The 21932-nt window shown below is 42.9% G+C and overlaps 2 protein-coding genes across 2 annotated transcripts in view; both read right to left on the reverse strand.

The window, feature by feature from the left end:
• Positions 1-21932, reverse strand: part of espn (espin) — a 166103-nt gene that overhangs the window by 10222 nt on the left and 133949 nt on the right. The gene's annotated exons all lie outside the window — the stretch shown is intronic.
• On the reverse strand, positions 5886-9875 carry LOC144690320 (espin-like protein). The gene is made up of 2 exons (XM_078557674.1): positions 8161-9875; positions 5886-5904 (listed from the first exon to the last, which is right to left on the reverse strand). Exons 1-2 carry the CDS (start codon positions 9873-9875, stop codon positions 5886-5888), a joined length of 1734 nt encoding a protein of 577 aa, XP_078413800.1.

Consider the following 21932-nt stretch of genomic DNA (forward strand, 5'->3'; position numbering starts at 1 on the left):
CACATTGTCCTATTACATCTACATCGTTGGACTGACAAAGGGAGGCTAGAGATAGGTTATAATTCTAGGATCCATAGGCCTAATTCATGGTAAAGATCGAGAAGTCCATGCATTATTCCTAGGGGGAGTGTAATCATTCACAGTTGTCCTGGAGACTCCTACATGGAGCTCCATACTATGGCACCAGGAGTCCAGTCAAGGCAATGTAGAACACCAGCTCACACCTAAAAGAAATTACGGCAGTTCTGCGTAGATATGAGTCGGGTGACCTATAGAAAAAAGAAATTGTCGGCATTATTAGGAATTACCGATTTGCTTCTCCAAATAGAATGTGATGTAGATAGAATGTTAGATAGAATGTTATCATTTATTGCGAGGGGAATTGAATAGAACAGAAGGGAGGTTGTGCTTCAGTTATACAGGGCATTGGTGAGGCCACATCTAGAGACGTGTGTCCAGTATTGGTCTCCTTATTTAAGGAAGGATATAAATGAGTTGGAAGCAGTTCGGAGAAAGGCTACTAGACTAATACCTGGAATGGACAAGTTGTTTTGTGAGGAAAGATTGGACAGACTAGGCTTGTATCCGCTGGAGTTTAGAAGAGTAAGAGGCGACTTGATTGAAACATATAAAATCCTGAGGGGTCTTGACAGGGTGGATGTGGAAAAGATGTTTCCTCTTGTGGGAGAACCTGGAACTAGGGGTCACAGTTTAAAAATAACAGGTCGCCAATTTAAGACAGAGATGGGGAGAATTTTTTTTCTCCCAGAGGGTCGTGAGTCTTTCGAACTCTTTTCCTCAAAAGGTGGTGCAAGTAGAGTCTTCGAATATTTTTAAGGCAGAGGTAGATAGATTATTGATTAGCAAGGGGGTGAAAGGCTACCAGGGGTAGGTGGGAATGTGGAATTGAGGTTAAAATCAGATCAGCCGTGATCTTATTGAATGGCAGAGCATGCTTGAGAGGTTGAGTGCCCTATTCCCGCTCCTAATTCATATGCTCGTAATGTAAGTGCCTTTTATCTTCATGATTTACATGGCGAGGAGGTCCAGCTAAATGAAAACCATTGACAAGTGTTTTCTGCAGCCACTGTTGCCTGGCATATTTTCCGGTCATATAAGCAAATTATTCGGCTTATGTGTCATTTTTCACGTGGTAGTCTCAAATACCAAACAAATCCAGGATTGGGTAGGATTTGAACCATACCAAGCTGTTTGGGCACTATTTTTCCCCTGAAGTTCTCGGTAAGATGGAACATGTTTACTTTGATCCTCTCCATGTGGTCTGCTTCTTTCCACATTTCCTCTGGTAAGGTGGTCTTGCTTTAGCTGCTCTTTCTATAAACCGTTCTACCGGACCATCTCAAGGTGTTCCGTCCTGCCAATGATCTCTCCGTAAGTAGATCTGCTGGGGAGGTCCTTCCCTTTCCATGTTCCTTCCATGGCCGGTCTTTGCTGTAGATAGTCCCTTTCACTCTGTATCCCAGAACCTGGGAATGATTTACGAGGAAAGATTGACTACCTTGCATCTTTCCCCACTAGAAAAGGGAAGACTGAGATGGGATATGACACAAGTGTTTAAAATAATGAGAGATTTGGATATGCTGGATCCAATAGCGCTTTTCTGCTCTGTGCCAAATTTAAGCATAAGTTAAGACTGACAAAAGAAAACAGGAAATGCAGGAGGATCTTGTTTTACAACAAAGCTGGTAAGAATGTGGAGCAGATTTCCAGTACTGTTCATGAAAAAAGAAACAATGGGTTTCAAGGAGGAACTGCACAGTTTCTCATCAACAAATGGGATTCAGGGCACTGGTCAGATAGGTAATAATGTATCAATCATCATACTAAGTTGTTTAAAAATGTTTTTCTTACGATTCTGTCTGCTGCCAATGCAAGATTGCTGTGCAAGATGGCCACTGATACCCATCTACACATTCGCACCTCTCGGTGCATGCGCAGAAAACAAAGCCAACGACATCGCTCTGCTGCAGCCAGCCCAACAGAAAACCTTTTCTGACAAGAGACAAAATGCTATGGCGAGGGTTTGATCGACAGGTATCTCGACCAATTGGTAGACTTGGTTGGGCTGGGGGGGGGGGGGGGGGGAGAGGCAGGGAGCCATTGGGCAGGAGGCAGGGGCAGCGCTCAAGCTATCAAGTTCAGCCTCAGTCGTTAAGTTGTCCTGAATCAAGTTTTTTTTTAAGAAAGCGCTGAGGTGAGCGGCCTCGTCCAGGGCTGGGTGACCAGGGGGTGTGTTTGTGCGTGTGGTGCAGCCTTCCCCCTGCCCTGGTAACAGGTTAACTTGAGGCTTTTGAGGCTCTCAGGTGAACTTCACTCGGGCACTGAAGGCAGGCTCGAGGGCGGAGGGAGGGAGGCAGAGGCTTCTCCACAAAGAGGATGAAGAGAGGAGGAACAATCCAGTACCCTGACCTTCGTTTCCCTAAACAAGCTGAATAAAAGCACCGCCGTGTTGTTCCTTGTTTATTTATGGCTGCTGTCTAATCTGTCACTCGCAATGATATAAGGTAGTAAACACTAAAACTGCGCATGTACGGCATTGGCAACAAACGCAGACTTTTCTTATTCACTGCCAGAGCTCACTGCGCACAATACAAACCTAACTAGTTCCAGCCATAAACAGCAGTTATTACACACCAGTCAAGTTAGGCAGAGACCAGTTCTCTAATCGTGCTGACCTTGAGTAATCACATTGACAGATGTATTAAATCACTAAGTATGGATTTGATTCTAATAGGGCTGATGGGGTAAATGATATAGTTAGCAAATCCTATTGTACTGCAAGTTATTATAAATCATACTATAGATTACCACTGTGGATATTTTCTTTATTTACTCTTGTGATGTGAGTGTCACTGGCAAGGCCAGCATTTATTGCCCAATCCTAATTGCCCCTGAGGAGGTGGCGGTGAGCCGCCTACAATTGAATAGCTTGCTAGGTCGTCTCAGAGGGCAGTTAAGAGTCAAATATGCTGTGGGACTGGAGTCACCTGTGGGCCAGACCGGGTGAGGGTGGCTGTGAATTAGATGGATTTTTACAACCATCCAGTAGGTTCGTGATCATTATTAATGAGACCAACATTTAATTCTAGATTTATTAACTCATTGAATTTAAATTCCCCCAGCTCCTATGGTGGGATTTAAACTCATGTCTTCAGAGCATTTGTTTTGAGTTCAAAGACAGCAGTGCTGAGCTTCCCTCATGGCAGAGGTCTCATGACTGCAGCGAGACAGGTAGGACATGTAGTGGGGTTGTATTCCAAAACCCAAACATCCGCCTTTTCATAACAAAACAAAAGATCCAAACAGCATTAGTCCAGGCTTCTGGATTATCAGTCCAGTAACATTAGCACTACACTTCTGTTCTCCATAAATATAGACAACCAGGAAATTTTTCACATATGATGTTAGAAATTCCTCTTCCTGAAGAATATTCTTTCCTGATTTTTGAAAGGAGATTTTTTTTTTAAAAAAATAAAAAAATCCCCTAGCAGGATTCTGAAGAAGAGCAGTGGCAGTCTGGTCACCTGGTGACCTGGTCACTGTTTATCCCTCAACCACCAGCACTGAAATAGCTCATCTGGTCATTATCAGATTGCCGTTCGTGAAACCTTGTTCCCTACATTACAACAGTGATCATGTCAGAAACGGTTCATCTTTAAGCTCTTTGGGATGTCCTGAGGTTGTGAAACGTGCTATATAAATGCACGTTTTATTCTTTATAATCTGCGCTATCAGGGATTCTCTCACATTTGCTTCATCTCCCTGGGGAGGTGATTAACCAAAGGTGAAAGGTCAAAGGGAACGCTCTACTCTGCTGCCATCAAACCAGTTAAGGAAAATTGCAGGGTGCCAAAATCCTGGGAGCTCTGGTCTGCTAGCGGATGTGCGACAGAGCAGAACTCCCCTCCCACCCACAGAAAAAGACCCAGGCCCTGACTCAATTGATGGGGTCAGAGGTTATTAATATTGTCAGGGGTGGGCAGCCCGCACCAGGGCTGGAATATTCCACGCCAACTCTACTCACAAAACCCTGAGGTCCTTCCTGGACTGAAGCAAGCAGTAAATAAATTCTCCTTCAGATCCTGAGGGAGTCATTAAGCTTTTAAATATAGGTAACCAATCCTCTCCGGGATCAGTTAGAACATTCTGCAGCTTTTCCAAAGGCCTCGATGGAATCCAAGTCAGTTTGCAGCTGGTGAGAGCTGTGTTGAAGCCTTACAAGGACATCGTGGGCATGGTTTCCATGGAACCCTGAGAACTCTCCCAGACATGCGGCCTTGATGAAGGGAGGGATGGTCAACAAGTCTCGCCTGCATCATCGCGTCCAAGGGACCCTGACTAGAATTTAGGGTGGAAGTTGAATGGGATGGAAACCAGCAAAACTGGTTTCCACCACAAATCCTGCAGAGACAGGCGACGTGCTCATCCGCTGCCTTCTCTGGCCCCAGATATTTCAGATCCCAGGCCTTACGGATCATTATCACTTTGTGGAAGCAGCTGTTCACAAATGCTACAGGGCACATTGTTTTTAATAACAATGACAGAACATTGTAGAAACTAAACCAATGATTAAAGAAAAACACTGGGTGGCAGCAGTGGCACTATAAATGCCCTCAAATTGCCTGGGTTAGGAGGAACAGATTTAGCTCAAAGCCACTCCTAGTATCTAGTGACGCTAGTGGAAAAGGTATAAATGGGGACACTGGATGACGACAGGTTCAAATAAAGTTAAGGGGGAGGATTTTCTCCTCGTCGGGCAGGCACGGCGGGCAGGCCTGGGAATGGCCGCAAGACCAATCGCCGACCGCGATTTCACACGAGCTGGCCAAGTAACAGCCAGCCAGCGTGAAAGGCGTGCTAAGAGCCTCAGCGCTGCCGGGGTGGGGGCGGGAGGATCGCGAGCGCTGAAGTCTGCGCATGCACGGGAGAGCGCGCACTGACAGCCCCCTGAAGGCACAGAGCTGCCTCGGAGCTGAAGGATTTTAAAATAAAAAATAAACTTTTTACATATGATTTAAACATGTCCCCACATGTGACTCAGTCACATGAAGAGGGACATTTAAAAAAGATGTTAAAAATTTTTTATTTTTTTAGTAAGCGTTGGAAACCTCATCCTGCCCATGGATGAGGTCTCATTAAAAATGCAAAGGCCGCCTGGTCTATTCGCCCACCCGCCCGCCAACCAAACGGTTGAGCGGGCAGTGAAAAATGCAATTTAATTAATTACAATAGACCTCTTAATTGTCGAGCGGGCGCGCTACCGCCTTTCCCGCCCGCCCGCCCGACAAAAAATTCTGCCCATGATTTCCCAATCCATAGCAGCCGACACACAACTCAGTCTCATACTTGAAGAATGGTCATTTGGGTGGGATTGGCCAGAATTTACCCAACACAACAACGGGCCCAGACAACAGTACTCAAGATTTTATCTATTTTCTATTTGGAATGGATTCAAATCTTTGCCCCTCCAGTACATAACCCACAACATAGGACACATAGGAGTTAGGAGAAGGAGTGGGCCATATAGCTCTTTGAGCCTACCACAGCATTCAATATGATCATGGCTGATCATCTATCTCAACTCTACCTTCCCGCCCTACTCCATATCCAAAATCTAACTCAAAACATTGTGCAGATGGCTTTGTAAGGCTGAAAAGTAATCTTCATTGCATCATTGACAGAGACTTAGATCACTAGAATGCATTAGGCCAAAAGAAAACTGTGCCAAATATGAACCAGGTTGAACCAGGAGAAAAATCCAGAAATGAGGCAAAATATTTGGATGGTACATGATCAATCTTGCATTTGTTTCATATTCCATGATGACTCTTTGGACATATTTTTGAAAAAAGCAAAATATATATTCAACCAAAGTTGAACAAGCTTTAAAAGAGATGATGGTTAAATAAACTTCTAAACAATTCCAAACAAAGGATTCCGCTTAAAATCAGAATAAACTTGCAGCCAAGTTATGACTCGAAAGTTAAGCTCATAGGCTTGGCTGCGTTTTCAATGAAAGCAGACATGATTACTAACATGCAAAAAAGTAATATATAAGACATATATAAAGAGTATGTAAGACAGGCATTGAATGCAAACATAGGAGAGTTCTCTTTCATTGCTTTCCTAAAGTTGCTCATTTAATCCAAACATGCTTTATAAATCTTCAGCAATGTGTTACAGATAAGGTGTGAATGGGTCATTCATTGGGAGGGTGAAACAAGGGATAAAAATCAGAGACAGCTAAATGTATGTGAACTCTGACCCTTTGCAGACCGATCTCTTATTTTTGTTGCAATAATGGCATTAATTGCTCCTTTTTCTCTTTATTACTGCTTTTTCCTCAAATCTCCCCCCTTCTCTCTCCTGAAGGCATAGGCTATGGGGAGCAAATCACCCTCTCGTAACTTGTTGGCTCATGTGAGAAAATGGATGAGGAGTTTTAGCAGGTTACAAAGTACATCCCGGATAAGAGTAACCCCACTCTCACCCACCCTTCACACAGCTGAGCCATTGGGAGAGACTGCTTGCTCTTTTAACAATTATTTTCACATCAACGCTACTTCTTTATCCCTTTAACTTTAGATGCTATTGTCAGCATTAATCAACTGAAGGTACACTTCACTTACCATGCAGAGCCAACTGAAGGCTGACACTTTAAGAAACTTTCAGGCTGAATCAAGGGACTTTACCATTTTTTGCACAACATAAGGTCAGCTCTCTACCCAGAAGACCTTCCTCATGTATTTGACAAATGAGTGCATTAGTGTAAGGTCAGTAGACTGCATCAGAAACATACAATACCTTCTGTATAAAGGAAGAGCTAATTCAAACTTCAACAAATATGCAAACCAAATAAAGTTATCGTTAAAAATGTTATAAGGGTTGCTATTTAATGAAAAAAACGCATTAAATCAGTGCCAGTGGGAGGTCAGAACTATAACACCGGACCATCAATACAGTTAGACATTGCTTTCACCTTTCCAGATGGGGAATTCTGCTTTGCAAGATTATGGAATGGAAAGTTGCACAAAGTGTGATTACTTCCTAATGTCAGAATATTTTAATACAGCTGGAGTTTCAAACCTACCAGCTAATAGCACAAGAGAACCAAACAAACTGCTGTCTATTGCATATTGAGAACAACTGTTATCTGTTAAAAAGCCGCAGCCAGGTTGTTAGACTGATTGACAGTTCTCTCCCAGGATAACTGGTTACCTATAAAGGGAGGGTGGGAGGAGTTGCCACTTCATTCCCGTTGTTCAAGAATATCGCACTAGATGTTAGCCTAGTATTCAGAGGCCAGGGCTCTGGTCACTGTTCTCAAATGCAGCACCTTTCCTGTAGATCTTGGTTAGAAATATATAGCATACCACAATCTTGTACTTCATAACAAGAAGCAATGAATTTTACTCCAAAATGCGACAGGAATAAATAGCTGGATGCTCTTAGTTTGGGGCCCTGCGGCAGTGCAATCCAGCTGGACGCTTGCAATGAAAGCAAATTAAAAAGATTTAAGCACACCCAGACAAGCAGTTCACTGTATTCATGATGCCAAATTATTGAACAAGCGGGGAAAATAACTAGAATAATGATGGATTAGAAGCCAGGTTGCCAAAGAAATTCAAGCCATGCACAAAATATATTCTTGGACTGAGACTGGGTTCTCTCAAAGACAGCAAACCGATGAGGAATTTTACTCACTTACTGACAATGATTGTAAACCTGGATATCTTAGTTCTGGTGCTTGGTTTCTTGGCTCACTGACAACTGAAAACACACATTCCAATTGATGCCAGTGATTGGAGGTAAAATCACAATATTATTTTTTACTCAAGGATATACCAAATACACTTTGCAACAGTTACAATATTTGTTCTCACTTATCTCTATGCAAGCAGTTAATCAACTACATATAAATCAATATTTGAAAATGATGTGCCCCAAAGTCTGGTGATTCAGTTCAGTCATGCCCAGTGATAACCCAATGTAAACTGGTTTGGAGCTCATCTGCTAGCACTTACAACACCTTTGCATCTCATCTGTCTCTTGAAAAGTAGTTACCGCCCCTCGGACGCCAAAGAGGTATTAGCCTCAAAACCTAAAAACACGGATTTATCAGTTTAAATAATGAATAACTCTGCTTCTTTCTCCTTCCAGAATGAAAAGCTTCGATCGATGTATCGACATATCTCTTCATTGCAGAATTCTCCAAGCTCAGAGATGAGTTGAATAGATTCTTTTCTAATTTTGCTCCTTCGTCTCTGCTCATCTACTGTATGATCACTGACCGGAAAACTGTCTGAATTACTCAAGAATGACTCATGTCGAGACAATTCCACAGGCTCTGTCTCTCCCTGCTCCTCCTGGGTTGTTGCGTTGTGCTGGTGAAGCTCGACTATGTCAACCCTGTCTCCAAAGAACTCCTGCTTAATATCTTCAAATCCATCCACCCAATCTCGTTTTCCAGACTCAATCTCTTCCATGACGACTTTGTGAAATTTCCGAATCAGTTCCCAACTGTGGCTTCCCAGGCGGTCAAACATCTCGTAGCAAAGGATGTGTCGGAATTTCCGCTCAGCGCGAGTCATGTTCATTTCCAACAACTGGAAATACCCAAGCATGAAAAGATCAAGGCTCAAGCTATTGTAATCAACAGGAGCACCATTAACGTGAGGAAGAAAATGCTCAGGCCAGTACATCTCGTGATGCCGGCTCAATCGCCTTATTTGCCGAGTGGGGACCTGAGCGATAATTGTCCTCCAGTGGCCTATCAGCTTGCCAACCACTTGCCTTTGCTTCATGAAGTAAAGAAGCCGATCATCATCGCTTCTTCCTCTCATCATTTCAGACTGTAATTCCGATGTATCATACAATAGCCCATCAGGATGTTGAATGTCTTTGAAATCCTCAGCTAAAGCACCTGAAATACTTGACACCATTTGGTTTTGTCTGAAGGATTCGGTAAATGTCCATTTCCTCCAGTGTTCAAGGAAGAGGAACACAATGCGTTCCTTCCTCATGTCTATGTATTGTTGTACGCAGCTGAGGTCTGTCTGGACTGGGAGACTTCTGGTCATGAGGTCTGGACTAAATAAAGTCTCATTGTCTAGATTTAAACATTGGTCTATATCATTCTTGTCTGTTGAACCAGAATACGTTAATGGTGCATGCATTGGCACGATTAATGGCTCTTCCACCATCAGTGGCCTATGGTTGCCTTGATACTGTTGTTGCACTCTGTACTGAGTGCTTCGAGTTTCACTGATACTAAAATTATGGGGTTCTTCCAAAATAGTTTCTGTACCATGAGGTACAACAGGTAAAGATCTCTTTCTTTTATAAGCTCTGTGTTGAATATCATTGGCCATTTTTGATTGCAGTTGCAACTCATAGTTTGCTTTTATGTTTTTGACTGACACACCGCATTGCAGGATTTCTCTCTGAACATCCTCTCTAGTCGAACTGAATGACTGAGACCTTCCTATATTCGTATTCACTTCCTTAGCTGGAGAAACCTTCACTGGCTCAGCCACCGGCCCTCTGCATTGGTCACGGGAAGGCAATGTGTCCAGAATGTCTATCTCCTTCCCACCTAAAGTGGCCAAAAGGATAGCCATGCTCTTCAGCAGGGTGGAAATCTTGTTGCACCAAGCGGGCAGGTCATCTGCCTGTCCATGTACCTGTTTCGGGTTCACAGTAAAATGCTCAGGGGCCAGTGCAGCAGACGCAGGCAGCAGTTGCTGAAGCTCCAGCTCTAGCTGCTCTAGTTCTGTCTCCACTTTCTGCACTTTGTGCATGACTTGGAGGTTTTCGATTTGCTTTTCTATACGGATGATATCGTCTTCCGTCATAAGTTCTCCAAATGGTCCCAGAATAGCATTGTGTGTATGGGAGTATCTCCACCCCTCAGGCTGGCAATAGCTACTGTCGTGAAACTGCCTCAGGAGAAAGCACAGGGCAAACATAGCTCTCTGAGCAAATGAAAGAGCCAATTCTCTCTTCTTTCTCTACATTTTCAGTCCTTCACAGGTTAGTGGTGCAATGGGGTTAAAATCTACACATCTATTTCTTGTTTCCATGTTTAGCTATGCGTGGTCTAATTTAAGTTAACTTAGCTTAAATGCAACTTTCTGTTAGCTATAACTCAATTAGCCATTTTTGTTCCAATTGATTGTTCATTACATGTAATGCAATCAAAGACATTTTACGACCTTTTAGATAATGTTCTATCAGAAGCAAGTTACTGATACCCAATCAACAATGAATAAAGAAATATGGTTTGCCAATAAAAACATTCATTGCACCACTGATCATGTAAAAGCATTTAAAGCTGCAGTACCCTTTTTGTATTTCTATATGGATGAGCAAGCACACTGCAATTTTCTCCTGAAATATTAAGCAATTAAAACTTGGTGTGCTGCAAGCATATTGCATTATGATCTGAGTTCATACTATGCCAATCGCTGATGCTGTCCTTCCCACAACCTACTGCAAAAGTAATCCCTTACAATGGGGTGAATTCTAACTTTGCACACATTTCAAATCAATACTATCTGGCCATTTGAGCTTTAGGGCTTTCAGTTGCATTAGCAAACAACATGGCAGCTATTCCAAAGAGAATTGTTCATCATTACTCTCAGTCCCAATGGGTCCCCAAGAATCACCTATCAGAAAGTTACAGTGCTTGATAACCCAAGTGAAGAGAGGAAATACATTTAACACAAAATACTGTAAAGTACACATAAGAGTGCAATGTGGAAGTGTCAGCCTTTGTGGATGCATTAAACAGAAGTAAAGTTATATTCAGAAAGGGACAGTCTCTGAATCTCGGAGTCGAAAATTCCTGTATCCAGACTAGGGTTGCCAATCCTCCAGGTCTGGCAAATGGTCTCCAGGAATTGAAGATTAATCTCCAGGACACTGCTGTGTGCAATCATGGAGAATTTTTCTTTTGATCGTTTTCTTTGAATATTTCTCATCACCAAATATAAAAATTATTGAAAATGGAGGAGAAAAAAGGTTGTTTTACTGACACTCAAGCATCATCCAATTGGATAATGAGTCTTTTTGCTTTCCAATTGGTGTAGGAAGGCAGTGCGTCACAAGGATGGATGTGTTGGCCGACGAACGGTTGGAGTGTGGGGGCAAGTCATGTGTTGAAACCTCCAGGAATATGTTTAATCACAGTTGGCAACCCTAATCCAGACCACGGAGCATCAAGAATGTGCAATGAGAGTTTTTGAACTACATGTTTTGAAAAATCCAAGTGTTTTTTTAAAGTTTCACAAAGTATGAGGGTTGCTCATGGTTTTTCTGCTTAATGGACAATGGGAAATATACTGTGCTAGTACTTGTAGTTTTTTTCATTGTCCTGAATGGAAGTGAACTAGAAAATGAGGCAGGAGGCTGAGAACACCCTTGGTCGCCTAGATGTTGGCTAGGCTCCTCTACCAGGAAAGCCCCACCAGTCCTAGCACTAAATTAAAGAGGTGGCGATGCAGTTATCTGGGTTTCTGCCCTATTCTGATCCCTCAAGGAACTGGACGTTCCCTGGGGACAAAGGTCAAGAAAATCTTTTTGTCTGCCTTGTAAAGTTTTAAAGCTAAATTTTAGTGTGGGAACTCACTGAGGTAGAGGCCCTGATAGAGTATGATGATGCATTCCCACACACTAAAATGGAAGCAGACCCACACAGCATTGTACCATCCCTGTTTCTCCCTCCTTTCCATTGCAGCGTAATGGTCAAGGAATCACGATCATGGTTAATTTGTTGTCCTGCTTCCAGGGTCACTTTTAGTCAGCGTCAACAATGTTTGACCATTAAGTTTGATGGGGCTTCACAATGATGGATGAAGTAAGTAACAAGCCAAATGCTGGAAGGCCATGTGTAGCATAATATAAAACGGATACTGCAACTTTATTTTAACAACACTCCAAACAGCATCAAACCCTCAAACACATGCAATGCAAACACACACAATTTGATTTTAACAACTGCCGATAAAATAGATGCTGAAGTGATACACACTTGCATCTGAAGAGAAAATGTGAAGCAGACAATGGGTAGTAGGAGAATGCATCTTGCAGTTTCCCTGTCTCCATTCCAACATTTCTTACCCTGTCTAAAACAGCCCCCGATTATAGGATTGCCAACCCTCCAGGATCATCCTGGAGTCTCTAGAAATTAAAACTTATAATCTCTTGGACATAACTGTGGGCAATCCCGGAGAAAATTCATACGGGCGTTGGGGGAAAAAAGTTTTTATTTTTAATCTTCTTTCGATCTTTTTGTTAGTTACAGTAGTTATGCAAACAGAGGAGAGGGCGAAATAACTGTTTGACGAAATCTCTATGCGACTGGAGTTGGGAACCGTACTTATTAACAGTTCCCGGTCCCTCTCAAAAAACTACCGCTGGCAGCTTTGGAGAAATTGCACGGATGTTCTTGTTGCTTTAATTTAACCAACGATACAATCTGAGGGTTAGTTTAATGCAGGCAGCCCTCCAGGCTAGGCCTTGCCTGTTGGAGGCGCGTTATGGGAAACTGTCGGCCCCATCACTATTTCCTGTCAAATTAAAGGTGGAAAAACTGTGAGCTTTGTACAGCAATTTCCCAATATGCACCCCACTCTGGTAAGCTCTGTGCTGGGAGCTGAATTAGGGGAGTCTACCAAGAATAGATTTCGGAAGAGTTTTGAATTACAGCAGCAAATTCACAGCAGACAGGTGTCTAAGAGATTTGGGAATCTATAAACCCCTCCAAGAAGCATTCTATATCAAAAGCCCTGGAGAATGCAAATATATTTATGTTATGTCAAATTATAAAAGTATAAAAATATAGTTCCCAATCAATTTCTTTAAGAGAACAGAAACTTACAGTGAATTATCTATACCAGATTCAATGGAACGTTAAGGAAACTTACATTGGAAGTGTTGCAGCCTTCAGTCTTTCAGGAGATTGTGTTTAATTACTATATTAAATGTTCCATTGAATTTTACAGCCCGGAAGCAGGCCAATTGGCCCAACTGGTCTGTGCCTGTGTTTATGCTCCATATGAGCCATCTCTTACCCCTCTTCATTTCACCCCCTTAGCATATCCTTCTATTCCTTTTTCCCTTATGTACCTATCTAGCTTCTCCTTAAATGCATCCGTGCTACTTGCCTCAGCTATTCCTTGTAGTATTAGATTCCACCTTCTAAACTTTCTTAGGAAACAAGTTTCTCCTGAACTCTTTCTTGAATTTATTAATGCCTGATACCTGATTTTGGATTCCCCCACCAGCTGAACCAGTCCTGCTGATTGTAAGTACAGGCCCAGGACATCCAATTCATCCTGTCATTGGAGTCCTGAGGCCTAAGGGAACATCTTGCCATCTTCTCTATAGCTATCCTATTGATCTGCTTCACAATGTTGAAGACCCCAGGTTCACCCCTCAGGCCTCTCTTTTCTAAACAAAAGAGTCCCAGTCTTTTCAGTCATTCCTGATAGTGGGATCATCTCAACTTCCAGCCCCAGCTTATGCTAGGTTATTTAATCTCAGTTGGGCTGTTGGTGCAGATGGTAGTGTCCCAGAGCAATAACAGGGAGCATGGAATCAGCAAAGGCATCTTCCCAGATCTTGAAGAAGACTCTTGGCGTGTTGGATCTCATCCTACCAGAGTACCAACACGCCCATTTCCTCATTACACCATTATCATTCAATCAAACAGCTTACATCTACAACCTACTCAAGCCCCACTCTTTTCCATCTCTGGGCTACTAAACATTACCTTCCCTGTCCTCTACTGTCCATGGCTGAACCATTAGTCGTTATATTTCTGCAATCTCCACTTCGCTCTCTAAACCCCTTGACCCTTCCATACATCCTCTCATAACAACAACTTGCATTTATGTAACACCTTTAACATAATAAAGTGTCCTAAGGCATTTCACAAGAGCATTATCAAACAGGATTTGACACTGAGCCTCATAGGGAGATATATGGCTGGTGACCAAAAGCTTGGTCAAAAAGCAAGTTTTGAGGTGCTTTTTAAAGGTGGAGGGTATTAGATATGCGTTCAGTGTTAAGCATATAGGTTTGTGTCAAGGTGGCTCAATTGATCTCATGAAGGACTTAGCCATACAGGCAGGCTTGAATGTTGACTTGTGCTAGACTAGTCACCCTGAGTTAGAGCAGTGGCAGGAAGAGCACTATATTTGCTTCAGTTCACCTAACATCAGCCATGCATCTTGCTCCTTGCTGCTCTCCAAGAAACCCTGTTAAAACATGAGTGGGAATACCACGCAGTGTACGCTGATGTAGACTGAGTAGGTGTGCAAACAAAAAGTCACCACATAGGCCCCTGATTGCTGAGCATTTTCCAGACTGAGTGAGCACTTTCAGGTGAGGGGAAAAAAAAACTAAAGAAAGTAAACTAAGAAGATTAAAGCCAATGTCATGAACAAACATAATAAATGTACATAGCAAATAGTTACAGAATGGAAGAAAGTCTTTGTTTACACTCCAATCTCCACTTTATTCACCAGGGCAAACGGGCAAGTTAGTTATGACTATTTCATCTGGCTTCTGGCTGCCTCTCTCAAAATTCATGCAGTGTGTCAGGAGTAGGCCGCACACACAGCTGCAAACCAATCTGCAATTTCAAACACTGTCTTGCATCTGGTCAAAAGGTGCTATCTAAATGCAAGTTGTTGTAGTAGTAGTAATAGCTGAGCACACTATTTTTGTTCCTGTTGCCAGTGGATTTTTCCACGTAAACATGCCCCAGGTGGTATTATTAATTAAACTAAGCAAAAACAACTGGCCCAGTGCTGGTGACCAAACCTGCACCAGTGTTTACCGAACATAGTTTTTAATTTGGCACTGATCTAAGTCAGTCCCAAGGCTGTTGTTTTCAACATGGAGCAGCCTGTTTTGGTGCGCACTGTCTTGTTTTCATGGCCAACAGGGTCCCGAATTGACTGCAGACCAGGGCCCATCACTCTTTTTTGGTCTCCCGAGGAAGCATTTAAGCTTCCAAAATTGAAAGAGATCCTGTCTTTTTTGCTCTTTCTGGCAGTTCCCTGGTCTTTTAAAGTGACTTGTCAGCCTGCTGACCAGCCTTATGAATATTGCAGTGAAGCTGCAGGGAGGATTTTCAGTTCATGCTGGGCAGAGTGAAATCATAAACCGGTTTCTAATGAACAGGTGCACAATTTTGCTACATCCAGTGCAGATGTAACCTGACCCCCTCGCTGCCACAATGTGTGTTCATATCTCACAGCACACTGCTGCTGGCGAGCTCAACGTCTTTATCATTATAGCACGCACTATTAACCCCCAGCAAAGAGTCAGTTACTGGGTCTTTGCCCAGTGCAACTCTAGATCTGTGGTTTCCAGAATGTGGAGCCCCTGCCAATGTCTTCACCTTCCAGGGAGCCCCTGCAAAGGCTCACACACTCCCTGGGACCCCTTGCTAATATTAACATGCTCGCAGGGACTCCTTGTAATAGTTTCCAACAGACGTGCATGGCCACCTAGCCATGACATAAAAGGTATTGTATTTGTACAAATCTATAGCGATAGCTGAGCTGTATTGGGTGGGAGGAGATCCATGTGGAGCGTAAGTACCAACAAAGACCAATTGGGCTGAATAGCCTGTTTCCATACTGCAAGTTCTATATACGTCAATAGTAAAAGTATTATGAATCTGGCAAAGGATGGACAGAAATCTGATGACCTTTCAAACCACACTGAGTTTCCTCCAGACCCGGTAGAGTCTGAGGCCTGCAACTAGTAAACAAGTGCTCGCTACTTTGTTACGCTAATGGCCATTTTGAAGAAGCCAACGCAACCATCAAATATTAAAAACAAGACTTGGGGTTGAATTTCTGCAGAGGTTCCCTCCTGCTTGCCTGCCATAACTTTGGTGTTTCTCCTAGGTTTCTTTGGCTCCTTTGCCAAAGTTACAAAGTTGGGTTGGAGAGTTCCCGTGAAAATTCAACTCCCCAAAGAATAAAACAGCCATTTGGCTCATCAAGTCCACTTCTTCCCTATACACACAGCATAGGTTCAACCATGTGTGTTTAATCTTCTCATGGAAAGTCCCACATGAATAGCCCCTTGTCTCCAAAGATAACCAAGCTAGAGCTCCAAAATATTTATCTGTTGCGCACCTCCATTATTCAACCCTGGTCTGTTACCCAGGTCAGCCATGACCTCACTGAATGGCAGAGCAGTATTATTCCAGCAAGAGTACTGAAGACTTGCACTGCAGAACTAGCCACACCCCTAGCCAGTAGTGCAACTACAACGTTGGCATCTACCCAGCAACGTGGAAAACTACCCAGGTATGTCCTGTACACAAAAGGAGGACAAATCCAATCCGACCAATTACCACCTCATCAGTCTACTCTCAATCATCAGCAAAGTGCTGGAAGGGGTCACCGACAGTGCTATAAAGTAGCACTTGCTCATAAACAGCCTGTAAACTGACTCAGTTTGGGTTGCACTGGGGCTACTCAGTTCCTGACCTCATTACAGTTTTAGTCCAAACATGGGCAAAAGAGCTGAATTCCAGAGGTGGGGTGAGAGTGACTGCCCTTGACATCAAGGAAGCATTTGACCGAGTGTGGTATCAAGGAGCCCTAGCAAAACTGGAGTCAATGGGGATCAGGGGGAGAACTCTCCACTGGTTGGAGTCATACCTATAGGAACGTAAGAGCAGGAGTAGGCCATTTGGCCCATCAAGCATGCTCCACCATTCAATTAGATCATAGCTGATCATCTACCTCAATGCCACTTTTCTCCACTATCTCCGTAAAATGGAGTGCAGCTGACCAACTGAGTGAAGACTTGGAGTTTGGTGAGAGAGGAGTTTTAAGAGTTAATTTTGTTCTTAAGTTTTGCTCTTAAAATCTAATCTAGTCTGTAATTAGCAGTAACTGGAAAGTGATGTGTAAGCTGGCTAAATCCTTTCTTTCTTGCAGCTTAGACCGGGTAAACTCACTTCAGCTACAGGAGCTGAGTAGTTAATTAGTTAACTAAATGAATCTGGTTACTGTAGTCAATAGAAGTTCAGTGGCAGACATTTAAAGGGATATTTCAGAATATACAGAATATATAAATCCCAATGAGAAAGAAAAATTCCTAGGGGAGGGCCCACCATCCGTGGTTATCTAAAAAAGTTAAAGACAGTATCAAACTTAAAGGAAAAGCATATAATTACACAAAGATTGGTGGCAGGTCAGAAGATAGGAAAGAATATAAAGAACAGCAAAGAATGACAAAAAGATTAATAAAGAGGGAAAAATTAGAGTATAAGAGAAAGCTAGCTAGTGATATAAATAGTAAGAGTTTCTATAGATATTTAAATAAGTTAACAAACTGAGCTTTGGTCCTATAGAGAGTGCATCTGGGGAATTGATAATGGAAAGTAGAGAGATGGCAGATGAATTAAAGAGGTATTTTGCTTCGGTCTTCACTATGGAGGACACAAGCACAATCCCGGAAATGGCTGTAAATCAGGGAATGGAAGGGAGGGAGGAACTCGGGGAAAATTACAATCAGCAGGGAAGTGGTACTGAACAAATTGTTGGGGCTGTGGACTGACAAATCCCAAGTTCCGGATGAACTTCACCCTAAGGTCTTGAAAGAAGTGGCTAATGAGATAGTTGATTCACTGGTTATAATTTTCCAAAATTCCCTAGGTTCAGGGAAGGCCCCATTAGATTGGAAAATAGCAAATGTAACTCCTTTATTCAAAAAGGGATGGAGACAGAAAGCAGGAAACTATAGGCCAGTTATGCTAACATCTATCATAGGGAAAATGTTCGAAACTATTATTAAAGATGTTATAGCAGGGCACTTAGAAAAATTCAAGGCAGTCAGGCAGAGTCAACATGGTTTTGTAAAAGGGAAATCATATTTAACCAGTTTATTGGAGTCCTTTGAAGGAATCATATGTGCTGTGAATAAAGGGGTGGATGTACTGTACTTAGATTTCCAGAAGGCATTTGATAAAGTGCCACATCAAAGGTTATTGTAGAAAATAAAAGTTCATGGTGTAGGGAGTAACATATTGGCATGCATAGAAGATTGGCTAGCTAACAGGAAGCAGAGATTTGGCTTAAATGGGTCTTTTTAGGCTGGCAGGATGTGACAAGTGGTGTGCCACAGGGATCAGTGCTGGGGCCTCAACTTTTTACAATTTATATAAATGACTTGGATGAAGCGACCGTAGCTAAATTTGCTGACAACACAAAAATAGGCAGGAAAGTAAATTGTAAAGAAGACGTAAGGAGGCAACAAAGTGACATAGATAAGGTGAAGTGATTGGGCAAAGATCTGGCAAATGGGGTATAATGTGGGCAAATGTGAAATCATTCATTTTGGCAAGAAGAATAAAAAAGCTTATTATCTAAATGGTGAGAGATTGAGGAGCTCTGAGATTCAGAGGGATCTGGGTGTCCTAGTGCGTGAATCAAAAAAGATTAGTATGCAGATACAGCAGGTAATTAGGAAAGCTAATAGGATGTTATCATTTATTGTGAAGGGAATTGATTACAAAAGTAGGGAGATTATCCTTCAGTTGTAAAGGGCATTGATGAGACCACATCAGGAGCATTGTGTACAGTACTGGTCTCCTTATTTAAAGAAAGATGTAAATGCATTAGAAGCAGTTCAGAGAAGGTTTACTAGACTAATACAATGAATGGGTGGTTTGTCTTATGAGGAAAGGCTGGACAGGTTAGGCTTGTACCCACCAGAATTTAGAAGAGTAGGAGGCGACTTAATTGAAACCATTAAGATCCTGAAGGGCCTTAACAGGGTGGATGTGGAGAGCATGTTTCCTCTTGTGGGAGAATCTAGAACTAGGGGTCACTGTTTAAAAATAAAGGGTTGCTCATTTAAGACAGAGCTGAGGAGAAATTTTTTTCTCTGAGGGTTGTGAGTCTTTGGAACTCTCTTCCTCAAAAGGCAGTGGAAGGAGGGTCTTTTGAATATTTTTAAGGCAGAGCTAGATAGATTCTTGATTAACAAGGGGGTGAAAGGTTATCGGGGGTAGACAGGAATGTGGGGTTGAGGTTACGTTCAAATCAGACGTGATCTTATTGAACGGCAGAGCAGGCTCTAGGGGCTGAGTGGCCTACTCCTGCTCCTAATTCATATCCCTTGATGTCACTGGTATCCAGAAATCTATTGATCTCTGTCTTGAATGTACTCAATGATTAAGCTTCCACAGCCCTTTGGGGTAAAGAATTCCAAAGATTCACCACCCTTTGATTGAAGAAATTCCCCCTCATCTCAATCTTATACGGCCTACCCCTTATTCTGAGACTACGTCCCCCAGTTTTAGGTTCACCAGCCAGGGGAAACATTCTATCTACATCCACACTGTCACGTCCTGTAAGTTTCAAAACTCTAGAGAATACAGGCCCAGTTTCCTCAATCTCTCTTCAGAAGACAATCCTGTCATCCCAGGGATTAGTCTGGTGAACCTCTGTTGCACTTCCTCCACGGCAAGTATATCCTTCCTTAAATAAGGAGACCAAAACTGTACACAGTGCTCCTGGTGCGGTCACACCAAGACTCGAAACTACTGCAGCAAGGCATCTTTACTCCTGTAGTCAAACCCCCTTGTGATGAAGGCCAACATACCGTTTTCCTTCCTAATTGCTTGCTGCATCTGCATGTTGCTTTTACTGATTCATGAATGGGAAGACTCAGGTCCCTTTGGACATCAACACTTCCCAGCTGCTCACCGATTAAGAAATACTCTGCCTTTCTGTTTATTGGTTGCAGTTGTTGGAGGCCAATCATCTCAGCCTGGGGACATGACTGCAGGAGTTCCTTGGAGTAGTGTTCTATACGTCCAACCATCTTCAGCTGCTTCATCAATGTCCTTCTCTCCATCACAAGGTCAGAAGTGGGGATGTGCGCTGATGATTGCACAATGTTCATCACCATTCGCAGTTCGTCAGATACTAAAGTAGTCCACGTCCTTATGCAGCAAGGCCTGACCAACATTCAGGCTTGGGCAGATAGGTAGCAAGTTACATTCGCACCACACCAGTGCCAGTCAATAACCATCTCCGATAAGAGAGAATCTAACCATCTCCCCCATGACATTTAATGGCATTACCATCACTGAATCCCCCACTATCTATATCCTGGGGGTTACCATTGACCAGAAACTGAACTGGTCTAACTATATAAATACTGTGGCTACAAGAGCAGGTCAGAGGCTGGGAATCTTGCAGCGAGTAACTCACCTCCTGACTCCCCAAAACCTGTCTACCATCTACAAGGCGCATGTCAGGAGTGTGATGGAACACTCTCCATTTGCTTGGATGAGTGCAGCTTCAACAACACAAGAAGCTCGATACCATCCAGGACAAAGCAGCCCGCTTGACTGGCACCACATCCACCAACTTACACATTCACTCCCTTCATCACCAATGCACATGGCAGCAGTGTGTCCCATCTACAAGATGCACTGCAGAAACTTGCCAAGACTCCTTTGACAGCACATCCCAAACCCATGACCTCTGCCACCAAGAAGGACAAGGGCAGTAAACAGATGGGAATACCACTACCTGGAAGTTCCTCTCCAAGCTACACACCACTCTGACTTGGAAAAATATCAACGTTCCTTCACTGTCGCTGGGTCAAAATTGTGGAACTCCCTCCCTAACAGCACTGTGGGTGTACCTACACCGCACAGACTGCAGCGGTTCAAGAAGGCAGCTCACCACCACCTTCTCAAGGGCGATTAGGGATGGGCAATTAATCCTGGCCTAACCAGTGACACCCACATCTTGTGAAAGAATAAAAATAAAGGCTTGAGGGCCGAATAGCCTACTCTTACTCCTATTTCGTATGTTCTTATGATCCACAGACAACATCTTCCATCCCAGTGCCGACAGTTCAAGAACCTGTATAACCTGTAGGGTATTTGACCATATCAGTCTATAGCTCCACTTAAAACCCTCCCATTCATTTTTCAAACAAATATTTATGAATTTAGGAACTGCAATTGGCCATTCAGCCACGTGAGCCTATTTTGCCATTCAATATTGTGGCTGCTTTGTACCTCAGCTTCATTTACCTACCTTGAGACCCTTATCTAATGAAAATCTGTTGATCTCAATCAATTGATGCAGTATCCATAGCCTTCCGGGGATTTTCACCACCTTTTGTGTCAACCAATTCTTCCGGATACTTCTCCTGAATGGCCTAGCTTAAATTGAATATCGTGTTCCCTCATTCTGGATTCCCCAACTGGAAAAAATACCCTCTCTATATCTACTCTTTTAAATCCTTTTAAAATTTTAAGCCACTTAATTACATCACCCCTCAATCTTCTAAACTTGAGGGAACACAAGCCAGGTTTGCGCAATCTGTCTTCATAATTTAACCCTTTAAGGCCTGGTGTTATTCTGGTTTAATCTGCACTCTACTCCCTCAGGGGCTAAATATCTTTCCTGAGGGCTGGTGCCCAAAACGTTGTTAAATTTAATCTTTCATGGGATGTGGGCATCAATGGCAAGGGCAGCATTTCTTGCCCATCCCCAATTGCCTTTGAACTGAGTGGCTTGCTAGGCCATTTCAGACGGCAGTTAAGAGTCAACCACATTGCTGTGGGTATGGAGTCACATGTAGGCCAGACCGGGTAAGGATGGGAGACAGGATTCCTTCCCTAAAGGACATTAGTGATACTTACTTCTAAAGTTACTGTAGAATCTGCTGCCACCACCTTCTCAGTTGGTGCACTGGAGATCACAACAACTCATTGTGTAAAAGAATTCTCATTTCACCTTGGATTTTTTTGCAAATTTTCTTAAATCTGTGTCCTCTGGTTGCTGACCTTTCTGCCAGTGCAAATAAATCCTCCCTATCAAAACCCTTTATATTAAATCGCCCCT

Source organism: Cetorhinus maximus, chromosome 15 (genome assembly GCF_964194155.1).
Source record: "Cetorhinus maximus chromosome 15, sCetMax3.hap1.1, whole genome shotgun sequence".
Taxonomy (NCBI): Eukaryota; Metazoa; Chordata; class Chondrichthyes; order Lamniformes; family Cetorhinidae; genus Cetorhinus; species Cetorhinus maximus.